This window comes from Tamandua tetradactyla, chromosome 5 (genome assembly GCF_023851605.1).
Source record: "Tamandua tetradactyla isolate mTamTet1 chromosome 5, mTamTet1.pri, whole genome shotgun sequence".
Classification (NCBI taxonomy): Eukaryota; Metazoa; Chordata; class Mammalia; order Pilosa; family Myrmecophagidae; genus Tamandua; species Tamandua tetradactyla.
This window is the reverse complement of record NC_135331.1, coordinates 171,031,838-171,045,153: the sequence shown is the minus strand read 5'-3', so window position 1 is coordinate 171,045,153 and position 13,316 is coordinate 171,031,838. Positions and strand designations below refer to the sequence as shown.

The 13,316-nt window shown below is 38.4% G+C and overlaps 1 protein-coding gene across 2 annotated transcripts in view; it reads left to right on the top strand.

The window, feature by feature from the left end:
- The window catches only part of LAMA4 (laminin subunit alpha 4), a 147,237-nt gene that overhangs the window by 103,151 nt on the left and 30,770 nt on the right, over positions 1–13,316 (top strand). For both annotated transcript variants that reach the window (XM_077162698.1, XM_077162697.1), the window contains exons 16-21: positions 27–143; positions 1,879–2,058; positions 7,575–7,714; positions 10,538–10,711; positions 11,353–11,498; positions 12,032–12,194. In XM_077162698.1, coding sequence (XP_077018813.1) covers positions 27–143; positions 1,879–2,058; positions 7,575–7,714; positions 10,538–10,711; positions 11,353–11,498; positions 12,032–12,194 — 920 coding nt within the window. The remainder of the gene's footprint in view (positions 1–26; positions 144–1,878; positions 2,059–7,574; positions 7,715–10,537; positions 10,712–11,352; positions 11,499–12,031; positions 12,195–13,316) is intronic.

Sequence of the window (13,316 nt, the reverse complement as noted above, 5' to 3'; positions counted from 1 at the left end):
GTACTTTTTCTGCTGCTGCTTCACAGGCGATGATGAGGCCGTGGCTGACACCAGCAGGCGTGTGGCGGGATCCCTGGCAAGGAAGAGTGCTCTTCGAAACAGACTAAATGATGTCATTAAGCAACTACAAGCAGCAGAGAGAGGTAAGAACCACAGACAGAGCCGGGCTGTCTTGTTTATTGAATGGTGTGTAAAATCAACCTTGAAAAAAGAATAGGTAATTTACCTATTTAAGTGATTTACCTAATTAGGATTTATCCTGCAGTTCTTTTCATAAATAAATCTTTTTTCTGGTATTACCAAAAAAATTGCTCTAGAGATTAAAAAAAGAAAAATAAATAAATATAGAAGCTGCAATAGCACAGCTTTAAAAAAATAAATAATAACATTATTAAAATTGAAGAGCATTTTCTACCAATGTTCTGTTTGTGTGTGTGTGTTAATGTGATCAGGCTATTTATACTGTTTGTTTGAGTGCAAACCTCTTTCCTTATTAACAAACATATCCTAATTTGTTTTTTGGATTTCTCTGGTTCATCTATAAATAGACGTTGCATACCACACCATTCTTATCATTCAAGCAAGGACACCAACTAGCCAAGTAGACACACGAGGGCGTTTGTCTCACCTAATCTGGGACTTCAGTAGTATTTTAGAAAGATGTGCTTGAAGGCAGAAGTGCCTTCCCTGGCGTAGCAAAAGTTGATACATTACTCCTGGTTGGGGGTGTTTTACTAAAGGGAGCAAATCCCAGCTACGATTCCACAGTGAGCCACAGCCCTCGCAGGAGAGCAGCACCCACAGAGAATCTTTATCAACAGCATCGTCACAGCTACTCTTTAATGAGGGTCACTGCATGCCAGGCGCTGGGCTAAGGGTTTTACATACATTATCTTATGAGAGACAGGCATCACTATTGCCCTTAGGCCTAGGTGAACCCCAAGGCTTGTCAAGGTCAGGGAACTTAGTCCAAAAGACACACACGATAAGGAGCAGAGCCAGGAGTCAAACCAACGTTCATCAAGGTTCAGAGCACATGAGGTTGAATTAAAGGTTTCCCCACTTGAAATATTTGAAGTTACTCCATCACTCAAGTGATATTTGATTATTTTTATTATAGAAGTAATACAAGATTATTCTAGAAAATACAGATGAGAAAAAGAGAAGAATAAATCACTTGTAATCCCGTCACCTAAATTTTTTGTTGTGAATGTGTTATTTTTATTTTAAATATATAAAGTTTTAATAAAAATGGGTTTGCACTAGATATACTCTTTTATAACATGTCTTCTTATTTGAAATACCTTTTCTAACTTACTTCCCTACCATGGTAAGTAAGTTTTAAGGGCAAAATGTGTTCCAAGAACACTTTTTTATGTAGAAGAAAGTGATACTTGCAATGAATTTTAGACATGAATATCTTAATGAGTCAAAATCTCATACGTATTTTCTGTGGCTCTCTCACCAGGCATCTAACCTGAAAAAATATGAATTAGTCTATTTTTAAAATGCACTTCTTAATGTGAAAATGTTTCAAGTGAGCCACATCACTTTAATGAAACTTTAGAGTCTTTCAAAGGCACTTGTTAACATTGTTTACAATATTCTTGTGCACCTAAATTATGTGACAATTAACATATTTTAAAAGATATTAACTTTGCCTAAAAAGCTCAGTATTTGATTGCACAGGTGGTTCAGTGGAAGAATGTTCACCTTGCATGCAGGAGACCTGGGTTCAATTCCCAGACCATGCACTGCCTCCCCAAAATAAAGCTCAGAATTTAAGTCTGTTTCAACCCAGTGAGTAAATGGACACTGTGCTCTGCAACCAATGTCCTGCTTCTCTGCAAAGTGACTCTCCTTGTGTTCTTTGTGAAGGTGACGTTCAGCAGCGCCTGGGGCAGGCCAAGCAGATGACGGGAGAAGCTAGCAAGATGACAGAGGAGGTCCAACAGGCCATCACCCCGATGGCCAACAGTCTAACCAACTGGTCCCGGAATCTTCAAGACTTTGACTCTTCTGCTTATAACACTGTAGTGGACTCTGCTAGAGATGCAGGTATCGCTTAAATCCTTCACAGTTTGCACCCAAGTGAGGAATTGACCATTACACTTTATACATTTTGTTTCAAAGCAATTTTTTTTGTATTTGGGTTTTAAATTAGGAATATTGTAGAACTTAGAAAAGGAGAAACATTGCTTATCAGAAAAATTATATGCCTATATTTCATATAAATAAATACTAGATAGATTGGCAAAAAGTCATAATTTTTCTATGTGAGATAATGGTATCAATTATTTTTATCAATGGGATTAAGATGGGTCCTTTGGGGAAGAAGATCTATTATGTATTAGGCTGAACAACCTTAACAAAACAGTTTAGTTTTTAAGGAAAACTTTGGTAAAATTTCACCAAAGCACATTGCTTTTCCCTTACCTGCATAAAATAAGTTATTACCAATAAGAACTGAGTTATGGCCAAACATTACCTCAGTTTCCCATTAAGAAGAACAATTTGTTGGTTAAGTTGAATATACAGATTTATAGGAATGCAAATAAAATATTGTGATGTCTGCCTAATTTATTTAGTGTTCCAACCCAGCTTTGGGAGGGCTCGAGTCAGGACCTCCCTAAGACCAAAAATCATGCCAGGCAGAGAGATAGGCATGGATTTTATCGGGACTTACAAACAGGAGAGGATTCTTCCTAATGGGGACAGGTGGGGAGATGGAAGTCAGTATTCAGCACAGGGTGGGGAATGCAAGGAACAGTTTATAAGTGTTTAAAAAAGAGTGTGACAACAGAGTTTTAGCAGGGTCTCCTGACACAGGGGTCTGGAGGTATATTGGCAACAGTGCTCAAGGGAGGGTAGTTTTAATGCTTTGCTTATGATATTATCTGTACTTTCTCCCCCTTCCCCCCTGAGGAGGTCTGATGACTTTTAACTTCTTTCCAGGTCATTTTAGGTAGCTATGTGTAGTAATTTATCCTCAATATGGGGTGGGGGTAAGGACCCTAGGTTTCCAAGTTTGGTTACACAGAAATATTTAAAATCAAATAGTACCCAGTGTTTTAGTTTATTAAAGCTGCCAGAATACAATATACCAGGAAATGAATGGCTTTTAAAAAGGGAATTTATTAAGTTGCAAGTTTACAGTTCTAAGGCCATGAAAATTAAGGCACCAACAAGAGATTACCTTCCCTCAAGAAAGGCTAATGCCATCCAGAACACCCCTGTCAGCTGGAAAGGCATGACATCTGCCAGCTTTCTCCACCAGCTTCCTCAAAATGTCTTCCCTGGGGGTGTTTTATTCTTGCATCTCCAAAGACCTCTGGCTGTGTGGGCTCTGTCTGCTCTTTCCAGAATGGTTCCCTCTGAAAGGACTCCAGTAAGCAACCCCACCCCCACCTTGAATGGATGGGTTATATCTCCATGGAAACAACTTAATCAGAAAGATCCCACCCAGCAATACTGAATGAGAATTAAAGAACATGGCTTTTCTAGGGTACACAGCAGTTTTAAACTGACACACCCAGAATATTGTTTTACTCGAGAAATTTGATGATTTCCTTTCTCACATTTTTATTCAATCTCTTCACATGCTTCTTAACAATGTTTTATTGTGTCTAAAATCTTTAGTTCTCCAACATGGTTTTGCAGACTATTTTACCTTCACTGTATATTGTTTAAGAAGCAATTTTTGAATCCATATATGATACTTGTCACTAGAAGTTTTATTCAAAATCACAAATACCCATTCCCACAACATGAGGATAGTTCTTTTATATTTATCTTCTTTTTTTTTGTTAGAGAAGTTGTAGGTTTACAGAAAGATCATGCATAAAATGTAGAGTTCCCAGATACCACCCCCATTGTTAACACCTTGCATTTGTGTAGTATATTTGTTATAATATTATCATAATTATACAAATAACTATAACCCATGGTTTACATTAGGGTTCTCTATTTGTGTTACACAGCCCTCTGCTGTTTTATTGATTTTTAAACTTTTTATTCTTGTAATATATATACAATTTAAAATTTCCCCTTTTAACCACATTCAAATATATAATTCAAGGCTGTTAAATTATAATCACAATGTCATGCTACCATCACCGCCATCCATTACCCAAATAGAAACTCTGTACAATTTAAGCATTAACTCTCCATTGCTTATCCTTACCCTTTGGCCCCTGGTAAACTACATTCTTGTTTTTGACTCAATGAACTTTCTTTTTCTAATTATTTAATATCAGTTAGATCATATATATTTGTCTTCGGTGTCTGGCTTATTTCACTCAACATGATGTCCTCAAGGTTTATCCATGTTGTAGCATATATCAGAATTTCATCCCTTTTTTTATATTCATCTTTTAAGCACATATTCATGAGTTCTTCCATTTAACCTCTCACTTAATTACTTTTAAAAATTGATCTTTAAAATATTTCTTTACATCACATCCAATATTTGCATTTATAAAAATATTGCCTAGGAATATTTATTAAATCTGAGTTAAATCTCTTTATATTTCTTTTCTTTGCCTCTTCAGTCCTATCAGGTGATTCTAATGAGAATCCAGAATCAGTTTCATCGATTAAGATTGTATCAGGCTAATGGGTGTTTTTCTCAAAATGTTCTTTGTGGTTCAAAACCAAAGAATGAGGGAGCATACCATAGTATAATATAAGGCAACTCCCTTTTTCTGAGCAATTTAAGGGAGATAGACAGGACCCTGTCTTACATACATTTCCATAATCAAAATGTAACATAAGGAGTAAAATCTTCCAGTCAACCAAGATAGCTGCATAAGATGCTCTAGGGAACCACTCACAAAAATCACAAAATCTTTGATCAACTATCAAAAATCAACAGACCCATCTTCCTCAAACCTCCAAAAACAGTTCAAGGATTCAACTAGGTGAATGCTGAATCAAGAAATCATAGCTTTAAAAATCTAGGCAACAAAAAATGTAGGCCAACCTCCTGACAGCATTTCTGGCCTTTCGCCCATCTCCTCCCTGTCATGGCATGGAGTCAGCCTATGTTCCTATTACATGTCCCAAGTCCTGTTCTGGAGATGTAGAGTGACCCCCTGCACATACTAGGGTGCCTGTAGGTAGGTGCCAGTGTCTCATGTGGCAGTCTAAAACTCTGAACCAGAAAACTCATCTCTAGCACTCCCTCCCAGAACTTGCCCTATAAGCAGAAGTTGATTATAGACAGATAAAACAGTATGAGAAGCAATTAAGTCAAAGTGGACTGGGGCAAAAGATTACCTGTTTTAAGTCATCTAATAGAGCACCCAGATGGAGAGAAAATCTATTTCAAATGGTATGGAGGGACATTCAGTTTTCTGTAAATGGAGGAATTCCAGTGGACCAGCACAAGACACAGGCTCAGAAAAGACAGAGAAGATCTTACACTTTACAGTTACCTTGGGATGGTCTTTTTTGATAAAGGGCTGAACTCTGAAGGAAAACGCCAGCAAATACAGAGACTGTAAAAGGTGGATCTAGAAAAAGAAGAATAAACTAAACCTAAGGCAAGTAGAAGGAAGGAAATAATGAAGATTAGAACAGAGATAAGTGAAATAGTAAATTAATAAATGGAATGAATGAAAGAAAACTTGGTTCTTTGAAAAGATCAATAGAATCAACAAACCATTGACTAGACTGACAAAGAAAAAAGAGAATGTGAATAACCAAAATCAGAAATGAAAGGGGGTTATTACTACTGACCCCACAGAATTAAAGAGGATTATAAGAGGATACAATGAACAATGGTACCCCCCAAAATTAGACAGCCTAGCTGAAATGAACATATCCCTAGAACACATGGACAACCTACACTGACTCAAGAAGAAATAGAAAAGCCCAACAGACAAATAACAAGAGATTGACTTAGTAATCAGAAACCTCCCAACAAAGAAAAGCCCAAGACCAGATGGCTTCATTGGGGAATTTTACCAAACATCCCAAGAATGTTTGGTAAAACATTCCTGCTCAAACTGTTCCAAAACTTTGAGGAGGACAGAATGTTCTCTAACTTATTCTGTGAGGCCAACACCCTCCTAATACCAGACCAGATAAATACTATAAGGAAAGATTACAGACCAGTATCCTTTATGATTCCAGGTTCAAAATTCCCTCAGGAAAAGACTAGCAAAATGAATCCAACAGTATATTAAAAGAATTATATACCATAATCAAGTGGAATTTATCCCAGATATGCAAGGGTAGTTCAACATAAGAAAATCAATAAATGTAGCATACCACATTGATATAACAGGGGGGGGGGGGGAATCACATGGTCATATCAGTAGAACTAGGGGAAAAATTACATGGTCAGATCAATTGATATAGAAAAGGAATCTGAAAAACATCCAGCAATTCTTCTTGATCAAAAGACTTATAAAACTAGAAATAGGAGGAAACTTCCTCAACATAACAAAGGGTGTAAATGAAAAACCCACAGTTAACATTATACTAAATGGTTAAAGATTGAAAGCTTTCCCTCCAAGATCGGGAACAAGATACTATCACCACTGTTACTCACCATTGTTCTAGAAGTTCTAGCAGGGTGGTAGGCAAAAAAGAGAAAGGGCAACTAAATTGGAATGTAAGAAACAAAACTCTACATGACCTTATATAGTTAAAATCCTGAAAAATCCACCACAGAACTACTAGAGCTAATTAGCTAATTCAGCAAATTGGCAGGGTACAAGATCAACATGCCCAAATCAGTAGTGTTTCTATACTCTAGTGATAAACAATCTGAAGAGAAAACCAAAAAATTCCATTTAAAAATAGCAAATAGAGGAATCAAATATCTAGATATAAATTTAATCAAGGATGGAAAGGACTTGTGGAAAGCTATAAAACATGCTGAAAAAAATCAAAGAAGACCTCGATAAAGGGGAGCATAGGCTGTGTTCATGGATAGGAAAGCTAAATATTGTTAGGATGTAAATTCTTCCCAAAGTGATTTATAGGCAAGAAAGGAAGAGAGGAAGGGATGAGGGAAGAAAGGAAGGAAGGAAAAAATGAGGCTCTGTATGACTTGCTGTGGTAGCCTACCACTCTGGGCCCACAGACTTCAGCTGCCCACACTCATCTTGGTTTAAGTGTCGCTTTTGTGGGTGCTAATTTTTCTCCTCTGCCTTTGCTGGGACAGTAGCAGCAACAGTGTGATGTGTGACTGGGCATTCTGGAAAACAACCTTTCCACCTCCTTTTGCCCAGCCTTCCTTGACCTGTCATATTACTTAGAAGTGCAAGCACAAACTGTGCCATATGGTGAAAGAAGAATTTCTATGTTTGTCATGGATCCTGCCCTTTAGAAATGTGGATTATAAGTCAGCTTGCTTTGCGTACAGTTTATAGATCAAGATGTGCCATAAGTGCTACAAAATAGGCATCGGTTGTGCTTCTGGCTTAGCTATTATTTTTGCAGGCTTGAAAATAATTTCTTATAGTTCTCCCAAAAATAATAAGGTATCTGTTGTCTCTTCATGAGATCACTGAAATATACTTGATATTGAGATATTTACTGTAATGATTTTTTTTTAACTACAGTGAGAAATCTGACAGAAGTTGTCCCTCAGCTCCTGGACCAGCTTCGTACAGTTGAGCAGAAGCGGCCTGCAAGCAATGTTTCTGCCAGCATCCAGAGGATCAGAGAGCTCATTGCTCAGACCAGAAGTGTCGCCAGCAAGGTAAACTGATGACAGGAGTCACCAATCACTCGGTGACAATGAGAACTTGAAGCTGAGCTCCAGCTCCTCGGGCAGCTTCAAAAGCCCAGAACCTTCAGACTGTATTAGTTGGGTTGATAGTTCTCAACCCAGGCTGTTCAGTAGAATAACGTGCAGAGAAGGGGGCAGGGAGGAAACCAAGTCCTGGTCCCAACCTCAAAACAATAAATCAAGCTCTCTAGAGGGAGGACTGAGTGCCTGTGTTTTTGAAAAGCTGCCCAGGTGCTTCTAAGGTATAGCCAGGCTTCAGAACCACTGAGTTAACTTAATTAACTAAGCTGACATAGCAAAGTAGTATCAAGTAAAGCCAATGTCAAAGAAGACTCAATGCATTATATTATTATTCATTATTTTTACAGCTTTTTTGGCAGTTACCATAATAGTCTGGCCCATTGTCCTACGTCTTCAAGAAATCCCCTGATTCCACATAAGAGGTTACATGACACTTTTACTGACCACTCTGTTGGCTTGACCGAGGCCCCGACTCACATAAGGACCAAGCTGCATAGACCCAGCAAAGACTTCTTGTGAGAAGCAGCCCAACCCCACCTTAACGAGGGTGGGAGAGCACCGCCTGACACAGCAATGGGCATTTTCCAGTGCAGCAAAACAGTGCTTATTCCTGGCCCTCTTTTTGCTTTTTTGTTTTTTGGGGTTTTTTTTTTAATGATTTAAAGACCAGCATTATTTCACAAATGAATTATGTGGTTTTATTTTCTCAATTGAGAAATAGCCCGAACAGACTATTGGCCCTAATTACCGACAGTAAGAAGAGTTAGAAGTAAACTATTTTGTAATGAAGGAGATCATTTTTGGTTATGTGCCTGACTTTTAAATGATGCACAGTAAATGGTCCCATATCACAGATTATCTTGTTTAGACACCTGGTTGAATATTTCAAAAAATAGTTTATCTTAAAGGGTAAATGAGAGACAGCATTCTCAAAGCTAGACTTCTGTGAGTGATTTCGTATAAGTTTATTTATATATGTAAGTTAGTTTATTTATATAAATAAAGTTTATTTATTCATAGAACTATGAAGCTTTAATCATCTAAAACCATTTTCTAAAGAGAGTCTTGTCCTCACCTTTGGAGCCCCCTTGGGGGGTACAGACATACATCTATCTTAAACTCTCAACTTTTACAAAAGACTTTGATCTCATACGCTGATTGCTAATTGAGATGTATTGCTCTGTACAGACGTACATCCATCTTAAACTCTCAATTTTTACAAAAGACTTTAGTCCCATATACTGTTTGATGGCTTATTGAGATGTATTGCTCTTTACTCAATTGCAGCTTAGGACAGCTGCAGTCCAGGAACTTTGGAATATATTCTTGAGCTCATTGACAATCAGCATTAACCAAAGTCAATTTTATTTATTGATGCAAATGCTATTTAAAAAAATTGGCACAAATGGTGTGAGTATACACTGTACATCCACTTCCAAGCACTCTGAAACTCACCCTGGAACCAGATCAGTTCAGGAAGGTACAGGAGATCTAAGCCGTATCAGACGGAGCTTCGTAGAAGTACATTTACTGAATTGGGACTTGTTATGTTGCCTGTCTGAGATGTCATCGTAGGAAACACCTTAATCAGCCTTTCATGGTGATTATTATAAAAATGGAGCACTTGGAAACCCATCATAGCTATCGTCATATTTAGTCCTCACACAAAACACATTGTCCTCATTTTATTGATGTGGAAATGGAAGCAAAGAGAGGGTTAATGTAGTGCCCCCAGTCACACAGCTAAGAAGTGACAGAACCAGATTTCAGATCCTGGTCTGGGACTCCAGAGCTGTGTCTCGATTCCTCCCAATGCACAAGCAGGGTTAGGATGCCGCCAACACTCTCAGCCCCTGCTGCCTGTGGGGAGACCTGGGGAGAAGGTCCTAGCGGTGTTACCACCCAAGATTAATTATACTCCTCCTGAACAATTAATTTTTGTTAATTTTATGGGTCTTATGAATTGTATAACTAACCAGGTATCTCTTCAAGTTGTTTAGCCACTGAAACCAAGTATGCAATTCATTGTGGAATTCATACTTAATCTCCTTCTTGGATCTACTGTTTCATCTTTTGTTGCTTTCTGTCACTCCACCTTAAATTTGAACTCTTGCAATCTGCTCTAAATCCTTTCTCCAACGACATCAGGATATAAGGAAATAAATAAGGGCATGAAAGAGAGTAGAGTTCAGAACACCTACAGGAATAAGAGAAGCCTACTGAGAACCAGGGGAAAGCTGAGAAATCCCACCATGTGCCCATCGCTGCAGAGCATTTTTTTTTCACAAGTCTGGATTATTTTTATTTAGTTTTTCATAGAAAGGCTCAGTATAGGTTTTTTTTTTTTTTTTTTTGCATACTGTGCATCGGGGGTCACATTTCACTCATTTCCATATGGATATCCCATTATTGCAGCACCATTTGTTGAATTTTTTATTTTCTTCTTTTTAGTTTTTTGGGAGTACGTAGGCCGGGAATTTAACCCCGGTCTCCCATGTGGCAGGCTAGAATTCTACCAGTGAACCACCCATGCACCTCAATATAATTTTTAAAAGGTGTAGAGAACGTTTCTGCATTTAGATGAGCATTTTAAAATATAAGGTAAGACTACAGTGCAGTGACAGGTATTCTCCCGTTACTTGTAAACTGGATTAGAAGACAATCTTCAGAATTGTTCTAAACAAGGAAAGCACGAATAGAAATGTCATTTTAATTTACAATCAGGATAAACTACTGCAGAGCATTTTTAACGGTACAATTTTGCACCTCCAGATTCAAGTCTCCATGATGTTTGATGGCCAGTCAGCTGTTGAAGTCCACCCCAAAACCAGTGTGGACGACTTACAGGCCTTTACGTCCCTGAGCCTGTACATGAAACCTCCAGTGAAGAAGTCAGAGCTGACTGGGGTCGCAGATCAGTTCGTCCTGTATCTCGGAAGCAAAACCGTAAGAGCATGAGGCTTTTTTAAGTGGGGATAATATTAAAAAGGAAAGATAGGTGCTTTTTGCTTTTTCCTTAAAACAAAGCTACCTATGGGAACAAATTCCCATTCTGGTATCTCAAAAGATATAAATCATTTTAATGGCAAGACTAAATTAGTAATTCAGGGGCAAGTAATTCCCTCTCAGTGTGAGGTATTCCGCAGTTGCTTCACATCAGCATCACACTACTAACGATGAGAAGTCTGAGTGTAACATTTCAAGGACCCTTAGGATAACAGCTGCCTATCTATGTTTGATGCTGAATCCTGATTGAAAATGCAGAGATCAGTATTGTTCGGCTAGTCAAGCAGTGTTACCACACTCCCTGCAGCCATGTTACCACACTCCCCGCAGCCATTCCTGCAGTTGCTAGCCTCCACGTCCAGGACGTACATTAGAGCAAGCACAGGTGGCAGCACTCGGACGCAGCCGCAGGAAGGCTGCAAAGGAAGAGCTGATATCAAACACAAGTCTTGGGTAATAATTCAAGCCAGGTTTCTCTTGTTATAGCGCATGTTTGGGTTGCTAAATATCCTCTAAAGAAATGGAAATAAATGACAATATTCATTCCTATGAATTTTATTTGTGACTTCTTGACATTTCAGGCCAAAAAAGAGTACATGGGTCTTGCAATAAAAAATGATAACCTGGTATATGTATATAATTTGGGAACTAAGGATGTGGAGATTCCCCTTGACTCTAAGCCAGTCAGTTCCTGGCCTGCTTACTTCAGCATTGTCAAGATTGAAAGGTAAAGTGAATCCCTGATGCAGATTTATATGCATATTTCATAAGAAATCTATTGAATGAGCACTCACACACAATCTTTCTATTGATGTAGCATCTTCTTCCCTTTATCCCTTCCTTTCTTTCTTCATTCCTGTTTTCTTCCCAAACACCTCAGTAAAAAGGATTAGAAAAAGTGGTTATCATTTCCAAACAGCAACCTGATTATTAGATCTTTATCTGGCCAATTCATGAACTAATTCCAAGATGGAATCACTTTCCCTTTCCCACTGGTTGTTCATGTTTTTTGTTTGTTTTGCATGGGCAGGCACCGGGAATTGAACCCGGTCTCTGGCAGGGCAGGCGAGCAGTCTGCCTGCTGAGTCACCATGGCCCGCCCTCCCATTGGGTGTTGACTTTTTACAAATGCTTATTCATGTAACTAACTTAAATCAACAATCCTGTGATGAGGGAACATTAACATTTTGACACGAGGGAAAAAATTATTTTCTACAAATTTTTTGCTTAATAGAGAATAAAAATTCTTTGTCTCAACAGGGTTGGAAAACATGGCAAGGTATTTTTAACTGTCCCAAGTCTAAGTAGCACAGCAGAGGAAAAGTTCATTAAAAAGGGAGAATTTGCAGGCGATGACTCCTTGCTGGACCTGAACCCCGAGGACACGGTGTTTTACGTTGGTGGGGTGCCTTCCAACTTCAAGGTAAGACATTGACTATAGGTAAGACATATTCCAAACCTACAGTAATTACTTTTATAAAACCATAATACCTATAGTGATATGGGAAAGGGAAACAAAACCTGATTGTCATTTGAAGAAAGAGCTTATTTCATTGGGTGGTAGAATTCTGATCCAGGACTCTAAATCTGGTGCCTAATATGGTCTCTGGTACCTGTTTTTCATAATCAAGTGCTTTCATGCTGCTGCTAACACTTGAGGATCAATGACTCACATTCAGATGAATGCATGTGTAATGCCATCACCTCCTACCGCTGCAGGGGGTCTGTACCTTGTTGAGCCACCACGGCTGGAATCTAGTCTTCAGCTTGCAGACTGCAGTTCCAAAACTCCATTTTCTCAGTTATTTTAGGCATGAAATAAAATATTGGGCCGAGGGCTGGTGCAGAACTTAGCAGAGAAGGTGAGCCCAGAAGAAGCCCATAAGAAACAGACCATGTCCACGTTCCCACTTATTAATTTTCTTTGGGAGGTGTCAGCCCAGAAATCAGAACTGGGGAACAAGCCCTCACCTGTTAAACTGGAAACCTTAGGGGGAAAAAACTGCAGATCATAAGATTGCTACTTCTCTGGACAACAGATTCCCTACTGAGCAATTGAGCGGCCACATATTTTAGCCAGTGCTATCTTTTGGAACAACTTCTTACATGAGTTTATTCTCTTGTATGTAAAGAAGTTCTTCATTTTATTTTGTTTAAATTGTTCCTTCATGAGGCACATACTAGTTCCAATATTCAATGAATGACTTAATGATCCTTTCTCCATATTCCTTGTGATTTTATGAATTTTATTGTCTGATACTCCCCATTTTTCCATATTTATTTTTATTTGATGCTCAAATGGCTCAATATTCCTTAATTTCCAGCCCTTTCCCAAATGTCCTTATTATTCCAATTGTTCTTCCCTGTTGCTTCTCCAGCTTCAAAGTGTTTATTTTGTCTTACGTACTTTAGCAAAAAGATCTACGGACTTGGGTTTGAACCCCAGCTCCGCCATACTGTCAGTGAGACTTTGGGCAATTTATAACCCCTCGGAGTCTCAGTTTCTTTATTTGTATATGAGTAAAACGGATTTTATCCAACCCAT